At 32.7% G+C, this 23,664-nt stretch overlaps 1 protein-coding gene and 1 long non-coding RNA gene across 6 annotated transcripts in view; one reads left to right on the top strand and one right to left on the bottom strand.

The window, feature by feature from the left end:
• The window catches only part of LOC143222256 (voltage-dependent L-type calcium channel subunit beta-1-like), a 106,685-nt gene extending 86,508 nt beyond the window's left edge, over window positions 1–20,177 (bottom strand). For 2 of the 4 annotated variants that reach the window (XM_076448493.1, XM_076448492.1), the window contains exons 1-2: window positions 19,861–20,177; window positions 15,411–15,497 (exon numbers count right to left, since the gene is read on the bottom strand). In XM_076448493.1, the coding sequence (XP_076304608.1) occupies window positions 15,411–15,497; window positions 19,861–19,965 (192 nt within the window). In that variant the 5' untranslated portion in view covers window positions 19,966–20,177. Of the gene's footprint in view, window positions 1–15,410; window positions 15,498–19,860 lie in introns of those variants that run through there. The other 2 variants (XM_076448496.1, XM_076448498.1) reach the window with 2 other exon arrangements.
• The window catches only part of LOC143222257 (uncharacterized), a 38,613-nt gene that overhangs the window by 10,704 nt on the left and 4,245 nt on the right, over window positions 1–23,664 (top strand). The gene's annotated exons all lie outside the window — the stretch shown is intronic.

The raw sequence follows: 23,664 nt of genomic DNA on the forward strand, positions 1-23,664 counted from the left end.
ATCGTTTCTCAATTAAACTATTTCATACCACCAAGAACTTAAACAGAAAAATAAACGTCTTTAACCAACGAAGACTAAATTAAGAAGTCAATAAATATTTTCTAGTACAATACAAAAGTCATACTTTTCTTGTTTAGCAACATGATATAAAAGCCATGATTGAAACTTATTGCTACCAAAGCGCACTACATTTTCTATATATTAGAAATTATTAATATAATTACATTTTACCAATAATCGTTCTTTGAATACGCCATGAATTCATGTTATTAACGATATTAATTTTAATTGGGTCACAAATGAATTTACTGATGTTTGACTGCCTATGTTGATAACGCTTGACTTCGCGAACTTTATATATTTTCCTATGAAGGTTCTACTAACGATATGTACAGAGATATTCTGCCTAGAAGATTAGGCTGAAATAAAAATACACATTTTTAATAATATTTACCATGTAAGAAGGACACCAGATTGTGTCAGTCTAACATAGCTATAAAACATTTAGCTAGATCAATCTACTTGTATTTTTGTCTATTTGCTTACTTTTAAAATTGTATTCGTATAGTCTTCACCAAATGTTAAATATTTTGTACAAATAAGATCATTATTACTAAGATAAAATACAAACACACTTAGCACTGTCAAACTGCAATCTGCTTGTTATATTAAAAATCTACATTTGTAACTTGTATAATAAAACAGGTTCTGTGGAATCATGAACGATTTATCAGAACAGCAAACAATTTTATAAGAAGCGTGTAGAAATATATGTAATTCAGAATTTCACCTACTACAACTCTCATCAAAACATATATAATGACAAAATATAACACCAAATTATTATGAATAGCGTCTGTAACATTATACCAGTTCATAATAAATATTCAGTACTTGGTCGGTCCTCCTCATACTCTAACAGCCTTCGCAAGGCGACGTGGTGTGCTGTCAATTATTGATGTAATTCATCATAATTTCATTCAAACTGGTCACTAGAAAACACTGCAAATCAGTTACAATAGCTGTTTTAGGGTCTTGGTGCAATGTTTGACTTAGTTCTGTCGAAGTGTTTTCAACAGAACTAGAATCTGGAGATTTTGTTGGCCACAATCTTGTGGCGATAATCCTCTACAATATTCGCACTATGAATAGTAGTATTGTCATCCTTTAACACTAAGTTATTGTCAAACCTTGCTCTAGCATATAGTAGAAATATAGTCTCTATGTCATGCCTGTAGAATGCGCCATTGACGCTTCCCTGTGGATATAAAGACCTGTTTTTCCACTGTGATAAATATCTACCCAAACATGTACTGCACCACCTCCTATCTGTCCATTGAGGGTAAGACAGTCTTTCTTCATCTGTTCTCCAAGCAAACGACAAATATAAATCCTACTGTCAGCTTTAAAGAGTTGAAAATAGGAGTCATTTGAAAAGATGACATGTCGCCAGTGTCCTAACTGTAAGATGGCATGTTGTCTTAGTCAAGTAACACGCTAATGATGGTGAATATTTTGGTTAATATACGTTTTAGGATAACTCTCCTTGTAAAATAACCTTGTTTGGCCAGTCCCCTATTCACTGTACTTTTCGGTATCCTAGAATGAATAGGTTCATACCATTCCTGTCGTAAGATGTTGCAAGAATTCTTGCGATCTTGACGTGTTAACTTGATCAAAAAATGGTCAACTCGAGCATTATTTTGGTGTCTATTAACAGAACTTCCTGGAATAACGCTTCCCGTAATCCGATGGCGTTTCAGTATTCTGGACACAGTACACTGAGGTACCCTACTGTTCTGGCAATGTCCATTTGCTTCAAACCATTTCTAGACAGTCGAGCAAGTACATCAAGTACACAGAAACTGTCTGAACAAAGCGTTGATATGCTTCTAAAAGGATTATACCAAACATACACCCTTTATACAAAACAGATGTATACATTTGTTTTTATATACAAATGTTCAAAACAACTTATACATACCAGAGTAACAACTCATACACGTTTGTGCTACCTCCTTTAATACTGATCAAGTAATTACTCAACACATACTCCATGCATGTAGAAATACCATCAATATAGATCAGTTTGCAAACATTCTGGCCTAAACACTATGTACATTTTATTGGGAAAGGGTTGCGATAGCTCGTTGTATATCATAATTTTGATAGAGGGGGAAGATTGGTTAGCTCCTCAAAAATAACCATTCGTAAAGGGAAAGAAAGATACAACAACTCTCAAATATAAAGTGATTAAACAGTGAACCGATTTTTGTTTGAGAGCATTTGTATTCTTATTTTGTATTAATGGCAAAGTTACTAAGACAATTTGCCACCGTCCATAATTTCGATTGTTGACTAGCAGCACTCTATCATCTATGCTAATAGGTTAGTTGTCACTCTTATCAAGCACCTATAACTTAAAGAAGGGAATATTTTGTGGCATTAGAACTCGCCTTGTCAACTTCATAGTCCAGGACCAACCCATGACCTACATCTTTTAGTAAGAAACGGGTTACTTTTATCAGATATAAGCATTTCAAAAGGGAGTGATGGAGCTAAGAGATATGTTAGAGATAACAGATAAGATATATGAATAGAACAAAATACTGAAGAAACTGGGGTCACTTTTGAGGAATGACAGAAAACGTAAGGGAACGCATAAATAATTTCTCACCAAATATGCTGAAGGAAAGTTAATTCTTCAAATACAACTAGATAAAACGAGGAACAGATGAGAAAGTTGTTTAAAAGTTCCATATCATGCTGAGTTAATCAATTGCAAATAACTGTATACTTAAGAAGACATGGAACAAATAGTGAGATTCAGTAGAATTTGTCTGTAACAAGTAAACTTGTTATTTGATTTTAAAACGAAATATATGCCCGACTGACTGTCTGCACTTTGTAGCTTCTTTCTAAATACACATCAATTTGCTTAGCTATCTGAATGTTTTATATGCTTATATATCTGTATGAATGTCTGCTATTTATCTCTCTCTAAATATATATATAAATGCATGTCTATATTGATCTGTAATTGCTTGTCTCTCTCCATGCATAGCCACTTCTTTGTCTACTTTATTACGTATAATAATTTATCTCAGGCGAGTCTCTGATTTATTATATTATGTATACTACGTATTAAGGTTTCAAACAGTGAAAAATTTAAATTTAAATTCAGAAGATAGTAAAATGTTATTATGTATCAAATTTATGATACTTGCTAACAAGATTTATACATACAATTTTCGTTTTTAACACAAATTTATTTTAATATACAAACATTATTAAAAAATCTACCCATTTTTTTATAATATTTACCATGTCAAAAGGACACCAGATTGTGTTAGTCTAACATAGCTATAAAATATTTAGCTAAATTAATCTACTTGTATTTTTGTCTATTTGCTTGTTCCTAAAATTTCATTCGTATAGTCTTGGCCAAAATGTTAGCATATTCTGTATAAATAAGATCATTACAAATAATGGTCTATATACAATAATTTTACAAACTTACAAACAATACCGAGTCTTATACCTGGTCTGCAACTGAACCTTTTATCAATGTATACGGATAGTAAATTAATTCTTTGTTGATAAACCTGTACATTTCTTTACACGGCTGGATAAGCGTGAAGCGCCCTAAGTTTCACCGGCGACAATATCTAATGTCCTTGTGTAAATACTAACGTCCGAAGTTAATTCACTGAAGTTGAACAGTTTATAATGTTCGAAAACTATTAACGTTCGTGGTCAAATTCTCTATTTTACTGATTGATAGCCCCCCGCTAGTACAGCGGTGTGTCTATAGTTTTACAACGCTAAAATCAGGGTTTCGATTCCCCTCGGTGGGCTCAGCAGATAGCCCAATGTGGCTTTGCTATAAGAAAACACACATACTGATTGATAGGCGTTAATCACAGTTGCTATTTCCGAGGTCTATAGCACACTGACTGTAGCTGACCAATAATAATCTATTATTGTCTCTCGACTAGCTGCTTTTATGCGAATCACGCAAGATTCTAGAACGTTCAACAAAGTTCGAACACGCTAACGTTTTCGTAAAACAAATGTTGATGCTTACTCTAAAGAATCTTCTACAAATTTAGAGAACACGTGAGACTTGCGCAATACACATCCAACAATGTACGTCACATGCAAAAACGAATACTATACTAAAACAAACAGACATTAAAATAAATGTATAACAGTAAATCTGTTACAGCTTTTACCCTTTTAAATAAATATTTATTTATTCGTCACTGCACGCCGCTACTTATTCATCAAAATTTTTGACTGTTTAGTTATGATTTATTTGTTTAGTTGCTAAGGTGTTTTGACTAATAAACCAAGGATTCGTGATTCAGGGCCTATTACTGCAAAAACGCGCTCCGCATTTAAAGGCCGTGATTGCTGTATAAAGCAAATCCCACTACTTAGTCAAAAAGTGTATTGGTTTGGTTTGAATTTCGCGTAAAACTACACGAGGGCTATCTGCGCTTGCCGTCCCTAACTTAGCAGTGTAACACTAGATGGAAGGCAGCTAGTCATCACCACCCACCACCAACTCTTGGAATACTCTTTTACCAACGAATAGCGAGATTGACCGTTACATTATAACGCCCCCACGGCTGAAATGGCGAGCCGAGTCGAGATTACGAGTCGAGTGTCTTAACCACCTGGCCATACCGGGCCTAGTCAAAAAAGAGAGCCCAAGATTTTACGGTGGTTAGTATTACCTAGATCTCTAGTTTTCTAGTTCGAAATTAGGACTATAAATGTGTAGGCAACACTGTATAATGTATATAGCTTTAGTGACTTATGTATGCAGATCTTAATGCTTATTTTTAAACGTGTGGCTTCTTATCTATCAACATATGTGGATACTTATCTATCTACTTGTTACTGTTTATTTATAAAATCGTGGATGCTTATCTATTTACATATGTAGTTGTTTATGTATCTACATGTCATAGCTTATTTATGGATGTGTGGCAGCTTATATATTTACGTGTGTTGTCGCTTATTTATGTATATGCTACTATTTATAAAGGTGCGGCTGCTTACATATTGACATTTGTAGATGCATATACATTACTGCTTACTTATAGACGCGTGGCTGCTTATCGATTTACAAACATATTTTGTTCCTTACCTATCGACATGTTACTATTTATTTATATACCCGAGGCTGCTTATTTATCTGTACGTTAATGTTCATTTATATAATCGTTTGACTGCTTATCTATTAATATAATCGATTTCTTTTGTATCTATGCGTGAAGCTTTTACAATTACATATGTGATTGTTTGCATATACACAGGTTACTGCTAATTTATGGATGTGTGTGTATTTATCCATTTCAGTATACTGTTGCTCTTGTATTTATACGTTACTGCTTATTTATAGACGAGTGGCTGCTTATTTATTTACGTATGTGGTCGCCTATATATATATATATATCTTATTGTTTATTCACAAGTGTGTGGCTGCTTATCTATTTATATATTTGGTTGCTTATGTATCTGCATGTTTATGAGAGTATTTATCCTCATGTACCGGATACGTGTCATGTCTTATCTATATGCTTATTGATGTATTTGATTAGTATTTAGTAGTTACTTATTGACTTACCTTGAACTCTTAGCTTTAAAATATGAACATATATACACGATTACCATTATAAATAAGAAGTGTTTTGCACCCCAGTTCTCCTCAGAAAATATCTGAATGAAATGTGATGCGCTTCCATTAAAAATAAAACTTACCTTGCATCGTTCTTCTCATACAGTTCTTGTTTGATCCAAGACATTACCGAAAATCTATCTCAAAAGTAAACGTCAAAAAAACTTTTTCAAATTAATCAACTGATAACAAGTTTCCTGGCTTCATATGGTTTCTATAATATAGGTTGCCTAATTTAATTGTTATCACAACCATGGTAAAGCAAATTGTAATAGTTGCACAGGTTACTGCGCACTGTTTAATGTTGCATATTAACGTAGTTATCGAAGTTAGAAGTGATGCGTGTTCAAATGTAATTCATAAAATATGTCCGTACTAAACTTATGTCTATCTCTCACCAATGATATATTTTACAAGTACATTTATATAATCCTGATTGGCTACTTTATAAAATAAACAGTTTAAATTCTGTCGTTTGGTTTATTTTGAATTTCGCGCAAAGTTACACGATGGCTATCTGCGCTAACCGTCCCTAATTTAACAGTGTAAGACTAGAGGGAAGGCAGCTAGTCATCACCATCCACCGCCGACTCTTGGGCAACTCTTTTACCAACGAATAGTGGGATTCACCGTCACATTATAACGCAACCACGACTGAAAGGGCAAGCATGTTTGGTGTGACGCAGATTCGAACCCGCAACCCTCGGATTACGAGTCGAGCGCCTTGACCATCTGGCCGTGCCGGGCCAAATTCTGTCGTCCGCCTTCTCTCAGCAACGAAGTGTGGTTAATAAAGCAATCTCTATATAGCGTTTCAAATCTTAGTGGTTCGCGTGTTTTATTAATGACCGTTAGTCACGCAGCAACGAGAGGACTGCAGAATTAATTCTTTCTTAGATTGTTTAATACTACAGTTCTAGATTACAAAATGGGTGAATTTTTTTCTCATCACGTCTACAGATTTGTCTAAGCACGACTATGTTTCGTCTGCATGCCTATGGCTACAAGTAATCTACTTCTACTGTCCACTCAGAATTTTTGACTACGAAAAGAGGTTTGAAACTACAATTCATGTGTAGGCTGATCTACGGCAATACTTTTAAGTGGGAATATAACCCTGATTTTCATATTCAGACAGGAAAGAAAAACCAAACACATTTTTGTTTTTGCTTTGTGAGTGCGTAATTGCGAATGTGAAAACGTATCTATATACAATTTATTTATTAACAAAAGACGCTACTTTTTTGTATGTGTGAGTGGTAAAAAATGCAGTTTATTTTAATAGCAAATATATATATCATTATCTGAAAATATTCATTATGGTTATACAAGCTAAGGTATTCTGTATAAATACTGTATATACTGATAAGAGAGTATAAGCATAGAATATGTTGCATTACAAATGCAATTACAAATAAGTTTCTTCTGTGTACGACTATATTATCAAACACACATACAAAGATGGTCCATACTGAAAATGTTACACATTTGTATAATTGATTTAGAGTAACAACATGTCAGTTACTCGTGAAAATTCACGCGAATCAATAACTGCAAAAAAATATTAGCAGACATTGTTTTCCATGACTATTAATATTTTCTTGCCAGTTTTCAAACACATCCTTAAAAGCCGGCCCCCCGTTAGCACAGCGGTAAGCCTACGGATTTATAACGCTAAAATCAGGGGTTCGATTCCCGTCGGTGGGCTCAGCAGATAGCCCACTGTGGCTTTGCTACAAAAAAAAAAATACATACACAAATACATACCCTTACATGAGTAGTTTTTAAGCCCCCTTAAAAGCCCCCAACCTCTCTTTGATTCCCCACTGCGGAAAAGGCTCCAATATGAAAATATAATCGTATATTTAAATTTATTAATCCTTTACATGTTTTTGTCATTTCCCACGCAGACATAAGATTTATAGTCTCAAAACTCCTTTTTGTCTCATATGCGGACTGAAATTGTAAAATTTCCAATATTTGAAGTTTATATTATTGTTTTCATCTCAATGACCAAATCGATAACAGTTCACTTTAACCTAAGATCCCCCGGAACTTTTAAAGTCTCATTTTTACCCTTTTCTCCATGAATATTTCAAAAAAATGTTTCGTTGTTTATATCTTGCAAAGGATTATGGCCCCAAATGATTAACGCCAAGTTATTCTGTCAAAAATTAAAAACGGTACGAATAATTCAAATACCAAGCAAACAAATACATAGGTAAATCGGAAAATTATTTTATATAAAGGTAAATGTTTGCGTTACCTCTGACACTCCAATTTAAGTTTATTTAACAAAGAGATTTTTCTAATAATCGAAATATTTGACATCTCACATAAAGCACATTGTTGACAATTGTTGAAAGTTTTCAAAATGCCATTGAAGGTTACAAACGAAACATCTTTCGTCTAATAATCACATGGTTCAAACTTTCATCGAAAATTAATTTCGTGCTAATAGGTATTTATCAATTTAGAATGATGTTATAAATACCACTGGATATTACTTTATTTTGCAAAAGTACTATTGGTACTATTGTATTTGCCACTTAAGGTAACGCTACAACTTATATGTAATTTTTTTCTTATAATATATGTACTGTCACTGAAAGTAACTTTACTACTCATATGTAGCTCCTTCTGATAATGGTACTACATAAATGTCTCTTTACGTAACTTTATTACTTATGTATACTTTCTGATAAATGTACTATATAAATGTCACCAAAAGTAACTTTACTGCTTATATCTACTTCTTTATGATAATGGTACTATATGAATATCAGTGAAAACTACTTTATGCTTACAATTAGTTTTCACCTGAACTGTTGCCGAAAGTTGAATTAATTATTCATTTATTTATAAAAGTGACAATTAATTACGTTTATATGTTCAAATAAAGTGCTGCCGTTATGGTCAGTAGATAGCAATTATGGACGGCTGCACTCAAACTCCTGGGTCACTGACTTGGTCGTTTAGCTCACATGTGTATTAGATTCAGTGGCAGAAAACTATTTCAGTTGAGCTATAATTGAGTTCTTCAAAACATTAAATGGTTTCCAGTTATAAAAGTAATATTTTGATTAATGATGAGGTTCATATGCCACTTTTTGACGTCAGTAAGTGGAGTCAGGAAGAGAGAAATAAGTTCCATAATTCATCACCAGAGCCCACAAAGTAAGCTGTGTATAATATGGCAAATCATAATATTGTTAGCAGTTCTTCATAAAATATTATCAATTACGGGTTTAAGATTTAAAAATACCTAATACAATATTATTTTATTGTTCAATTAAAAGTGAAAGTACAAGTTTTTATTTTTGTGTATATTATTTTGCGTGACCGAAATTGTAACAACGTTTGATCAAACGTTAGTATTTTAATTATATACTCAAGTGATATTATACACGTGTTTTATATTAAATGTATTATTTTATAATATCGCGGGACCAAGATTATAATTACAGTTGATTTATTTTAAGTCGTTAAAAATGACTTCCTCTTTCTGTAAAATTATAAAGTATAAATGGACGTCTTTCTGAAATGTTGACTATAATTCAATTACAATATTTAATTCATATCATATACTTTAGCTTGTTGATTTGAAGTTCTTTTCTTCCTTCATATGGTTAACTTTCTAAAATACACAGTCTTTTCTAAAACACATGTATGTGTTTTGCTATACAGAAAATCTTAATTAACTTTGGTCTTGGTACAAATGGATCTTCCTACAAAATCACTTAAACTATTAAAGACGTTATCTAAAGTACAGCTTTGGTTAACTATCTTGAACATTCATACCATTTAATTTGAAGAAAATGCTTCCTCCTCGGTGCTAAACTAGTTAACATTCATAGTTTAGATCCTGTAAAGAACACAGCACACATAGCTCGCGTTGTAGTTTAGCAACAACCAAAGAAAAATTGATAAAATGTCAAATATTAGTTTACAAACGTGAATAGCCTAGCATTTTCGAAAACTATTATTTTATCTTACATTTATATATTTTTTGCTGTAAGTCAAAATAACTTTTCACTTCCCAGAGGTTCAGCGATAAGTCAAAAGGCATACGAAGCTAAAAATTGGGTTTCGATAGTCGTTGTTAACAGAGCACAAACAGCTTTGTATGGCATTGTATTTAACAACGACAAAATAGCTTTTCAATATATTTATGCTTGAATGAACATTTACATGTATAGCTTAAGTTTTTTCACATACTTAGCTTTTCAAAGGGCTCTTTTCTATTTTCGAATTATTTGCATTTAATACAAACAGTTATAATGTGTTCTCAAGTCGGCTGATATGGGTATTAAAACTTTAATTAAAATAAAGTACAGAACGACGTTTCGACCTTCTTAGGTCATTTTCAGATTAACAAAGACAGTTTGCAACAGAAACAGTTATACTATATTTATATCCAATTCAACACAAGAGTCAATGTTTATGATTTTTAATCAAATCTCTATTGCAAACTGAATGGTGTTTGTAACTTGTAGTACACATTTTGAGGCGTAATAACCTTTACATGTGAAAATATAAAGGCCTGTGATACTATAATGTTGGTCTAAAATGACCTATGTTTTTATCCTAACTTGCCAATTTTGACCTAGACTTAAATTCAAGATTTTTATTCATCAATGCCAAAACTGTATGTATCCAGAAAATCCAAAAGCCATTTTGTGGTTTTTGTAAATTAAGATTTTTTGCTCTCATGTAACGTCACTTCTATCAAGTATATTATCTACGATATCGCTAAAAAAGCATAACTTAAAGAGACCTGATTGGAAACGCTATTGTCTGATTAACTGAATCATTGGACATACTTATTTTTTTACTTTTTTGCATTTGAAAATTGAGAGAAATTTCGGAAAACCACTCCATTTTGTACCTTGTGTTCTGCACTGGACAAAGTCATATCAAATTGCACTATCCATCAAAAGTACTCTTCAAACCTATCACTTTAAACACTCCCCCACGGCTGAAAGGGTGAGCAAGTTTGGTGCGACGGCCATACAGTGGGTTTCAGGTATTTTTTTTAGAAATTCACCCTAAATACTTTGACACGTGAATTTTGTAAAATTGTGCGATCTAAATGAATGCCAACTGCTGTTAGTCCTACAAAAGTTTTAAATACGTAGAAATTAAGAATTAATTTCCATAAACTTCAAATTATATTTAAATACTTTGTAAATCATGTGTCATTATTCTCGGGTACAATGTACAGTTATCTGGAAGAAAGAAGGGGATATTTTCGAATAAACTTTGTACAGTATTCACCAAATGCAAAGGTTCTTCAAAGTTTTATTTGTACTAGGTTATATTTTCTGTTTAGTTTGATGCCACACTTAGCTTACTCCTTACCATTCTAGATTGTAGATCAGAATTCACATTCTGCACTGCGTGAACATGAATGTGTTTTAAGACTATTCGATTAGAGTAACCAAGAATTGGCGATGAGTGTTGTTAAGTTGCTGCCGTTTTTCTAGTCTACCAATTCAAAAGTTGGAACGACTATTGCAGATAAGCCTTGTGTAGTTTGGAGCGAATACTCAAAACAAAACAAATAAAACTATTTAAGTTGTATAATCATGTACATCTTGTTTTTACATTTTTTAAACATGTTAAGAGTACAACACTTTAGCAGCTGCAGGTGTTAGTGAACACCTAAGTATCCTATCTCTTACATGATCGAGTTTCGCTTTACCCATTTGCCATCAAAATTCGTAACACGTTAACGTAATTCCAGATCTTCCTTATAAAAAAATTTATTATCATTTTTCAAATACAGTCCACAGAAATGTAACAATTTAATTATATCTAAATAAACCATAAATGTCTCATAAGTCATCTGTTTACTACACCTATAGTAAGACCAGACGGTAAATATGTACATTGTCATTCATAGCAAAACAACAACAACAAAACGGAAGCAAGGTGGAATTTATTTGACTTGTGATGTCTTAAAATTACGAATGTATTCATCATCACATGATTAATATTGAAATGAAAATATAAAAAATTCAAAAATTTAGACTTTTCGTACATCTCTTCTTTTTTAATTTTGAGAAAAACAATATTTTATAAAATAAGAGTTCTGTTTCTCATTACACCTCCGTTTTTGAAATGTAACGAAAATTAAAATAGTAAAAATTATTACAGAGATAAAAATTATTTAGATTTGAACTATCTTGAATATTAAGTTATCCTAAACATATTCAACTTTAACTACAACTGCAACTATGTTTTGTGTTTAATTTAGCACATATATCTATTACCATATTTGTTTGTTATTATGTAAACGTAATGTTTACATAGTACCATTGTGACCATATATATGTGATAAGATAACAAAAACCTACAACAGAGCATATAATAATCCCTTCTATCCTAGAGTTTTCCCTATTCCTTCCTCCAACAACCCAAAGTATCGTCAAGTAAACTGCTGCTTCATAGGCTGACAGTAGTTAAGTCCAAATCTGAACTTGCAAAGATTTTACTCGTTGTCTGAACTTTATTATTTAGCCACTCAGACTTTCCAATGATAACTTATTTACCCTCTTATACTGTTTAAACTTCTAAATCCCATTGTTTCTACTTTACGATGAAAAGAGAAAGAAGTCCAATCCATTGTATCTTTCTTCCTAGCCCAAGGTTGTAAATAATGACAACATTCTAGCAAAGCACTCCAAATACATTCATACTAAAATTACAAACTTTAAATGTCTTGATATTTTAATTTTAAGTAATTGTAAATTGCATCTATTTCTGTATTATAATGATGCTATTCCAACTGTCATTGGGGCCCGGCATGGCCAATCGTGTTAAGGCGTGCGACTCGTAATCTGAGGGTTGCAGGTTCGCATCCCTGTCGCGCTAAACATGCTCGCCCCTTTTAGCCGTGGGGGCGTTATAATGTGACGATCAATCCAACTATTCGTTGGTAAAAGAGTAGCCCAAGAGTTGGCGGTGGGGGGTGATGACTAGCTGCCTTCCCTCTAGCCTTACACTGCTAAATTAGGGACGGCTAGCACAGATAGCCCTTGAGTAGCTTTGTGCGAAATTCCAAAACAAACAAACCAACTGTCATTGACATTTTCTTTATCAATTACAGGCAGTTTTTAGTATATTGAAGCATTTGCAACTATAAGTAAAGATATCTCTACTTCTTAAGCACAGCTACCTTTCCAAACTATCGGATTAAAATATTTTAATTCATAAACACTGATAAATAATGGCTTTGACTGAAGTATAGGTTAAACTGTAATTATGTAAGTTAAGGTTTAATATTTTTTAGATGTTTCACATTTTCTACATTAGTAGTTTCAAAGTTATGATCACCCTTATAGCGGGTTTAAAAAGCATGTACACATATAACCATGCTAAAAATAATCAGAGAAGACAAGAGAAGGAAAGAGCAACAGATAAGTGAACAAACAGTTACTTAGTTCAACACTGAAAATGAGAGCGATAACGTTAAAAAACGATAAGACATTTGCGATTTAAATCAGTGGACCTGTCTTCATAAAGGGAAAATAAGACGAATTAAAATTTACCATAACTTTTGTGACAATTTAGGAAACAAACGGTAAATTTTAGAGGTGAACGGTCGCTTCCTTATTCTTGTATCTAGTAGGAATGGTCCCACACTCCTCAATAACTCCAGTGAAATACTTTGTATTGTTTGTGTTGTTTTTTACTACTGGATTTTGATTTTAATGGTATAACTAAGAACGGATATACATTTTATAGAATTATTGGCAAACACAGGTTACATTTAGCATGTTTTATTTTTCGTATATATTCAGTGAAAATATAAATAACTGTAGGTACATGAAATAAACATTTGATATATGAGATGTTTAGGTAAACATATAGATATCGGGAAAGGGTAGATGTTAATAATGAAAGGGGATTTTCACTGGAAATGATTATAGTGTAGTCAATGAATTTTAATCGGTCAATGACCAACTGCTGGTAGTGATATAATATATTGTGTGTTCCAATAAAGGTTTCATAAATACATTGCAGCTGAGAGTAGCATTGATTTTTAACAGCACAAAGAAGAAGAGCCAGCCAGCTATGGTGTTGTACTCAGTAACTATCTTCAAACTTCCGTGTGTATTGTCATAGAAATAGAACAGATTTCCCCGCAACATGATCATGCTTAGTTCTGAACTTCTTGTCGAGCAGTAAATGATGCAACTGTACAGTTCAGGTCGACAGCTTTTTCTCAAATAGTTCTGAATTAGCACCCTATGACTTCCAACTTTTTGTTTCGCTCAACGTTTTATACTTTTAAAGCACCTGTACGCAACTGTATTCATAATACCACCCCTATATTTCGCTGAGTATAAAAAAAAACAGCTCAGGAACGATGGATGAAATACATGATCATTACCACTAATTAAGGTTAATTGCTATAATGTGATTAGGTTGGTATAGAAAATATAAGCCATCATTTATTCTGCTTTTACCATCCCTAGTAGACATGTAAAATATGACTAAAAGAAAACCAGATAATTGGTAATCAAAATCATTTCGTATAAGGAACAACTTGAATTGTATTAAGTGTCTTCTTAGGCATATGGGCTGAATAATCTTCATAATATGACACATAACAGAACCTCTAAAGTGCCGCAGAACCCTAATGATCACGTTCTTTTCAGTAACAAATAAAATTAGAAGAGTAAATAAACCAAAAAACATACTATCTGAAATTCAGATTCCTTACAATTAAATTTAAAAAACGTGTTTTCTAAAGATAAACTAGAAATGTATTCGATTTTCAAGAACATTAAAGTTATATAAAAAACAAACGTTTAATATTTAATACACAATTTCTAAATTTACACAAATGAGCTCTTGTTTTTGAAACCATTGATACTTTTCCCACAAGGGATCGAAACTGGAGTTTTTCTATTTATTCAAATCACATATATTTGAAAATATTTTCAACATCTAATCTATTATGCACCCCCACATTCATTAAGACGTGGTTTTATAGAAACAAGAATCCAAAATACAGACCCATTAATAATCTTCATAGTGGAGTCACCAAAACATCGTTAAAACTAACAAACAATATTGGTAGATATCGCTAAAAGTTTTTTTCAACACTTACAAGTAGTCTTGTGTTAAAATATTCAAACCATCACTAAAGTTTTCGTTATCACGTATGGATAATTCTTTATTACAATGGAGCATTCTAATATGCAAGGAAAAGTATTTTTACTTTTTACCACGTATAGCTACTTCTATAGGAATGATACTGTGTTATTTAATATCTACAAACATCTGTCTTATAATTACCGCGATAGTTTCTTTAACAGATGAAAGAGTTTTATATCATAATAGTGCTATTCAAATGCCATGAAATGGTTATTTAAGATTTATAATCAATTAATGGCTCTGATAAAAATTTTCATTGAATATTTCCGTTGTCACAACTCGTTTATAAATAATTCTATTTGATTTATTACTGGTATTTTTATCACTTTGAACCGTCACTTAAAATGTTCCAATTACAACAGCATTATTTGGACTATCTATGTCTGTTTCCTTTGGTGCTGCTAAAATGATTACTTATTAAAATAAACATCTGATATTAATACTATTTTGTTAATTCTGAAATGTTCTTTAAAACTAAACAAAATATTCTATGTGATAATGACGCTTCTGAACTTACACACAAAAAATGTAATCTATACAAAGTTGTTCTCACCTGTCTTACAATGGCGCTGTTCGAACTATCAGACACGCTACCATCGGAACGTTTAGGACGACCATGTCGTCTTGGCATTGAACAAGACTGTAAAACGATAAATCAGTTAATCAAAACCAATGATATTTACTCAGTAAATAATTCGTCTCATAATATCATTCTCCTCTTCCTTTGATGTCATTTTTCATTTAATCTACAGCTTATAATTCAGCTCCCGAAGTACCTATTGCTGATGCTGAAAGCCTACATCGACTTTAACAACCTTTTAACTGGCACACCAGAGGCCAATGAGGAAGATACTAAACCGTGTCAAAATTTATGGCAGGCTTTTAACCATTTGGTGCTAATAAAATAATTTTAACCTTTTCTTTTAATCTTAATTTGTCTGGTGCGCCAGTAAAAAAGGTTGTTAATATTATTCATCCAGACATTCAAACATGTCTTTTATATTAATATCCTTGATCACTTATAAATACGCCTAATCTTTCGACTATACACAAGTTACTGTAGAAGGGATCAACTACTATACAATAACATGATACAAAATACATGTTAATTTAGCGTTCCTCTATATGAAATGACACATAATCTGTTACAGGAGAGACATTTACTGCATAACACATACATCAAACAGAAGAAATATGTTTCCAGATGTCATATTTTATGTTGTAGCGTTCAACAGCACGTAATAGTAGTTTTAGATGTTTCTTTTGGATAAAATAATAACTATATACAACGGCAAGAACTCGTACTATGATTGTTCTGTGTGTTAAGTATTATTACTTTAAATAACCGGAAAATTTAATTTTAATTTAGAAGTTAATTAAATGTCGATATGTAGTAACTTTATAATATTTGCTAACAAGATTGATACAATTTTCCTTCTTAACTCAAATATATTTTAATATACAAACAACAACAGAACTTATAATAACAGTTATTACAGATATTGGTTTACATTCAAGGGTTTCACAAACTATTTTGAATCTTCTATCCAGTCTAGGACTGAATATTTTATCGACGATGTAGGTTCACCACAAGCAAATTAATTCTGAGATGATACTGTTTCACCTCGCTTAAGCTAGTTAGATTGGTTGGCCTCACACCAGTTATAAGCTTGCTTTTTACGAAAGAAAACATTTAATGTCCTCGTAAAAATGCAAACATAATGCCTCTAACCACGCAATTATACTAAGGCATAATTTATAAACTTAGAAATTTTTAGTGCAAACATATATAAAAAATCATACCTGTTACACGCTTTACCCAAAAAATTTGGAAGAATTTCAATACACATCACACTTTTCGCTTAATGCTTAAATTTTCTTTATTTACGTATAATATATAAATCATCTTATCCTTTTAGTGATCATCTTCTTTTCATTGAAAATAAATTTATGAAACCTACTGTTTATACAAACTTTGGTAATCAAAAATAATTTTCATCGGTGAAAGATCTGGTCTCAATATAATATTTTGTGCGATTTTCAATTTTTCTCCATATAGTTGGCAAAACTTCACACTTTTTTCTATTAAATATTTAACTCCTGTAATCGCAGGTGTGAAAAGGCTATATAAGTGTATACACTGTACACTACAGTAGTACAATCCGCATATTTTACTCCTTTGAGCACAAATATGAAAAGGCTATTTAAATCCGTACACTACTGCAATACGATCTATTTGTTTTACTACTGTACATACAAGTGTGAAAAGGCTAAATAAGTGTGTACACCACAGTAGTACGATCTGCTTTACAAGCTCTCACAGTTTTGTAACCTAACATATTAATAAAAAACCAAGAGTATTATGAACAAACACTGAGAAACGCATTCAATTCAAACGCGTGAACGTACCGCAGCTTGAAAGGTTATAAATTGAACACACGCAAATCATGTAACTCGGGCAGCGTCCACTATGGATAATTGCTTGGTGTTTGTTGACATTATACTAAACATTCAGTACGCATAAAAGTTCTGATAATTTAGTAAAAACCATCCTTTATAATGGTTAAGGCCTGGCATGGCCAAGCGCGTAAGGCGTGCGACTCGTAATCCGAGCGTCGCGGGTTCGTGCCCGCGTCGCGCTTAACATGCTCGCCCTCCCAGCCGTGGGGGCGTTATAATGTGACGGTTAATCCCACTATTCGTTAATTAAAGAGTAGCCCAAGAGTTGGCGGTGGGTGGTGATGACTAGCTGCCTTCCCTCTAGTCTTACACTGCTAAATTAGGGACGGCTAGCGCAGATAGCCCTCGAGTAGCTTTGTGCAAAATTCCAAAACAAATATAATGGTTAAATTAAATTGTGCTTATTTACGTTATCACAGAAATCCCCAGTTGTAACGACTTAAAATAATTCACGCATTAGACAGTGTGAATAATTCCGTGGAACTTGTTTACATTACAATAAAACTATAATTAACGGCTTCTAATAATTAAGGCATTATCCAGCTTGAATAACTGCATGGAGTTTGTTTACACTGCAATAAACAACTGTACTTATACGGCTTCTACTAATTCTGGTATTATGCAGAGTGAATAACTTCGTGGAACTTGTGTATGTTCAAGTGAACATTTCAGTTAAACAGAACTTCAAATACATCAAACAATCACACCGAACACCTGAATGGGAATAGCTCTCTGGTTGGCTGTAATATTATAATAAACATTATGTAGAAGCGGGTTAAAACACAACAGTAAGCTTTGTCAGATCAATTCATAATCATAAAGCTAATACAACACAAACTTTTTTCAATGCACACCGTATACACACTGTGTACTTATTTTACAAAAAACAAAACAAAAACAGATAAGATACATGAGATGCTCTTAGTATAGAATAAGTTAAGGCATAAGCTCTTCTTCTTTTTTTTTTTTCTTAGAAGTTTCGAAGATATATTTTGTTGGCTAATTCTATGAGCTGGAATTACGTGAGACGTGGTCTTAAACTTTTGCCAGTTAGTTTCATCGCCTACTGTTACATAGAAACCAAGTACAACATTTTTTTACCATGGAAGCTACTTGGTATTTTGCTAAAATACAGTCTCAAAATATACAATATATACTGCATCTTAGTTGATAATCTTCTTACCAGGTTGTTTTAGTATCTTTTGTTGATATACATGCTCAATATGATGAAGCATGTAATACTTTGCGTTTTGAAAATAAATATATTGAAATATTCAAAATAATTACAATTGCGTTTCCTGAGCAATTAATATATATATTTCTATTCTGCTAAAGCATATACCGTTAAGTTTGGTCTGTTTCAAAGCAGCACATCTAAATTATTAAAAACAACGTTAAAATTTACAAAGAATTTTGCCTATGTCGCAGTATATTCACTGATTTGGTTATTTTTTAACAACTGAGAGACTATTAAAATATTTGTAGAAAATTGCAGAAAGTCTACTTGAATAACTTTCACTATTTTATTAAACAGTTACTGTTCGACCTGAGCCGACAATTTTGTTTAATAGCGAATAATACATATTGAGCGATCTCGTACTGTGTTGTCACAATTGCTCGTTACTTAGCAACGACAGAAAAACGTTACCAGTGCATTTCTGCAAGGCTTACTCCACTGCTGTCCTCACATATAATTTAGACGGTACGTGTCCTCACATTTATCAAAATGGTATGTTAAAAAATAAATTAGTATTTATAATGCGTATACAAAATTTTCAATCAACTGATATCATCACATCAACGAATTACATTTAAGTTCTACCGTAACACAGTAAAAACGCAACAATTAGCGCATCACACCATTACGATTATATTAAAAATAGATCTATTATGAGTATTTTGAATATTTGAAAATTAAATGGCTAAAATAATAAATTAAAATTATTATTCGATTAAATCTGTTCATTCGGAGCTTTCAAGTGTAGTTTACGTTTGGAAATATAAGTAATAAATATTTCTAGATTATTATTTCTTATGCTAAATGCGACTAGTTACTTTATAAAGAGCTATTAGTGCTTTAACAATCGATATCGTCAAAGTTCTTTGCTGATATAGCCTGAACGAACATAAGTGTTTCTCAGAAGTCCTTGAATAAAAATACTTTTTGATAAAACGATAATCACATGAATCTTCATAGTCTAGCAAAAACACTTTACAATGTTTTCTAAATTTATTCACAAGTAGATGTTTTACAATACAAACTGTACACTCAAAAGCATAAGCCTACCTTTGACAAACAATGTTTTGATAGTAATGATTTGACAACTATCACTAAAAGCATTTTCAATTCTGGTTAGTCACAAGCTGAACGATCGATAACACAGTTCGTGCGATGAGGTCTAGATTACTATCTTAAAACAAATATCAATAAGAACAGATTTATCGAGCAATGATTCGGTGCTGTGTGTATGTTCATTCCTGGCATAAGATCATTACTATCTTTTGTTGTGAGAAATGTGCAGAAAAGCGTAAAACCATCTTACCTGTGAAAGTGAATGGGGATGCATCGGTCGGAAGGAGACTTGGGGTAACTCATCCAGAGGGAAAGCTTGTTGTTCGCCACCGTCTGCAGATAGTTCGGCTGCCATATCGATGGCATCAGATAAACTGCAAACACATGAATTTATCGAACCCCCTGTCGATCGTGGTTACCAATAGTACTCCTGTCCCATTTGTTACACAGATCTTAAAGCTTTAGTCACGCGATAAATAAGCTAACAGATGTCAAAATGCTGGTATCCCTACTTTAATAAGCGCACGTGTGGTTTGATGGTTGCTCACGGCACGCTAAAGCTGTGGCTCGAGTGGGATGTTAGTCTTTTAGTTACGCAAAGAGCAGTTTCATCGGAACAAGAAAAAGCCTTAGCATTTGTATTTAAGCACATCAAGTTAATTCGAGTTTTCTTTATCCCTTTCAAAGTATACATTTTGTTACAATATACAGAACTTACCACGAGAACAAAATTTGTTTTTATTTTCAAAATAACACTTAGATATATTCACAATTCTACAGATCATCATAGTTCAGCGTAATATACAAAATAATTTTGCGACAAAAAGTCTATTCGGTCGTTTCTTCCTTCAAATATTTTATTTTTTTCAGAATTTATTACTTTACTACTTTTTATTCTTTATTTATGAAAATACGCATTTACAATAAATATGTTATATATAATTCTTCATTTTATACTTTATATCACAATCCATCGGTATTCTAATTAGTTTCAAATTATATTGTGAAAATATAAAGTTTGTTATTTTTCTTTTTGTTAAAGTTATCGGCTAATCATTATATTTTATTACTCCATTCACTACAGATGTGAAAATGCTAAAATTCCAAAGTTTAGTAAGTATACATGTGTTTTGAGAGATGTTCGCAACACCCTGCAAGAGAAGTTGGTGCAGGAAGCCAGTATTTTAATTACAACAAAAATGAAATAATGAAACAGTATCACTTCCTGTATTTTAATGCGTTTAACCTTCCTTCCAAAAGAACTGTATCATAATTTTGTCACACGTCTTGTTGACTCCTAAATGAACATTCATTGGATGTTCATGGGCAACTTTCAATATTCCAAAACGATATGCTTTTAGAACAACTATTTCATAATTGAAGCTAGTATATTTGGTAGTCTCCGTTTCCTCGTAAACACATCATTTTTGAGAAAATGTAACCATTTGGAACTTTCTCCAGTTCATTTTGTGGAGTGCATATTTATATACTGTTGTTGTTATTATTTTGAATTAAGCACAAAGTTATCTGTGCTCTGCCCACCACGGGTATGGAAACCAGGTTTTTAGCGTTGTAAGTCCGCAGACATACCGCTGAGCCACTGGGGGGTATTTAAATACTGAAGAGATCTGCGGATCTCTTTCTTGCTCATTGATCAGCTTGTTTCTCGCAAACGGAACTTTACCAATTGGATTAGATCCCTCACGTCCATCATTGGCACTTCCCAAGGAATGTCAGTAGAAAAGTTATTCTCAAGATCCCTGTCAGATCCAAAGATGTTTGAGAAAATTCCGTAATATCATCCTCTGGACATGTCTCTAGCATTTTTTGGCTTAATTTCTTAACCTGAGTCACAGCATACGAGGAAAACACGTCTGGATTCTCCTCAACAACAGCATCATTCACCAGCTAACCATCTTGGGTTCGGCAACAACTTTTCCTCCAGCAAAATCGTTTCCCAACAATAATGATACACCCTTAATTGGCAGATTAGGTCTTATTCCAACCACAACTTGTCCTTAAACTAGGTCTGATGTTAAATAAATGTTATGAAGAAGAACATAAACGAAGCCACCCTCAATACCCTGAACAATAACAGAGTCACCAGTAGCATAACTTGAATCTAAGGGCAATATACCCTCTAACAACAATTATTAAGTCACCCCAGTATCACGTAAAATACGTATGGGTATAAGATTAGCAGTATCATATGTCAAAGACACAGAACCACAAGACATAAAGGGTCTAAATTCCTCTCTAACTACATCAGCCTTTTTATCAGTGGCCAAATTAACAACATCGGGTGATCTGGGGAAACTACGTCCAAAAGCACTAAGCGCTACCTCTTTTTCTTTTATTCTTGTTCAAAGGCCAACAATCGAACATAACGTGAAAAAGTTTTTTACGTAAATGGCAGAGAGGCTTTGTTGATTTTGAGGAAGTTTTATTCTAAATATCAAAATATTTTGAACTAGAGAAGCTGAGTTTTATATAAGAGTTCTCAATTTTAGTAGATTGAACAGGTAGAGGCCTCTGTTGAACTGGTCAAATTCCATAGTTTTCCGATTGATGGTCGTTAATCACAGTTATAGTTTCCGAGATCTATAGCACACTGACTGTTGCTGACTGAAAATAATCTATTAATGTCTCTCAGCTAGCTACTTTTATACGAATCACGCAAGATTCTAGAACATTCAACAAAGTTCGAACACACTGGTGTTTTCGTAAAACGAATATTGTTGATTCTTAGTCTGAAGAATCTTCTACAAACTATACTGAAACAAACGTAGGTATCAAAATAAACGTATAACGGTAAATCCGTTACATTGCTTATCTATTTCGTCCGCTTATTCTTTTCTACCGTCTGCTGAATGTCTCTGATTGTAGTTTCTCTATTTATTTGTTAGTATGTCTTTAATCTATATTGCTTGTTTATTCTTTTTACGCTGTGTCTAGTTACTCTACGTCTCTTTTTATTAATTTAACCTCCTTACCTATCAGTTTGTCTGTTTTATCTTCTACCATTCTTTTAACCTCCTTATCTACACAGTTGTTTGATTACCGTTTTCTTTCTATAAGTTTAACCTCTCTACCTATTCATCTGACTATTTATTTTTTTTACTAACAGTTTATCTACTGTATCTAATCATTTTTATGTTTATTTTTTTTTCTATGGATTAATCTCATTAACTATTAATTTGTCAATATTTCACTGTCCGTGTAACCTCCTTACCTACTAAACTATCAATTATTTTGTGTTGACCTGGCATGATCTTGTAGTTATGGTGCTAGTGGGTCGCGAGATGGAAATCCATCGTCGAGCATGCCCACCTATTTAGTCCTTGAGGTCTTATAATGTGACCGTCAGCCCCATTATTTGTTGTTAAAAGAGTAGTCCAAAATTTAGATGTCGATGATGTTGACTAACTGCCTTCTCCTTCTAGTCTATCATATTAAAATTAGGTACAGCTAGCGCATCTTACATTTGAGTAACATTACGTAAAAAATCAACAAATAAACTGTGTTTCGTTACTATTCGTTTAACATTTCAAATTATCCATCTGTGTATTTTGTACTGCCTATTTAACGTCTCTAACTACCTATTCACATGTACATTTATTTTTTTTCTTTCTCTCCGTTTATTCTCTTTATGTTTCAATTTGCTTCTTTATTATTTTAATACTACCTCTTTAACCTTTCCACTTATTAACCCTCATACACACGGTGGGGGTCAAAAATGGGCCCACTTGTGTTTAAGTTGTTATAGAAATATCAAAGGTGTGACTTTCGGGCCTAAAAATGTACCTAATTTAATCTATACTAATAACATACTATACTAATACGTTTAACGTGTATTTTATGCAAATGGGGTATTACACCCCTTGTCTAATGTCGAAATTCACGTTTTCCACATTGGGGGTCATTTGTGACCCCCGTTTAAAAAACTCAATTACATTTCTGGTAAACAATCAAATAATATATTGATATGAAATTTTGTGTTCTAGAACATTCTATAAATGTTCTCGAGCAATCTAGAATATTCTAGAATGTTCTG

This window comes from Tachypleus tridentatus, chromosome 8 (genome assembly GCF_004210375.1).
Source record: "Tachypleus tridentatus isolate NWPU-2018 chromosome 8, ASM421037v1, whole genome shotgun sequence".
In the NCBI taxonomy this organism is placed as follows: domain Eukaryota; kingdom Metazoa; phylum Arthropoda; class Merostomata; order Xiphosura; family Limulidae; genus Tachypleus; species Tachypleus tridentatus.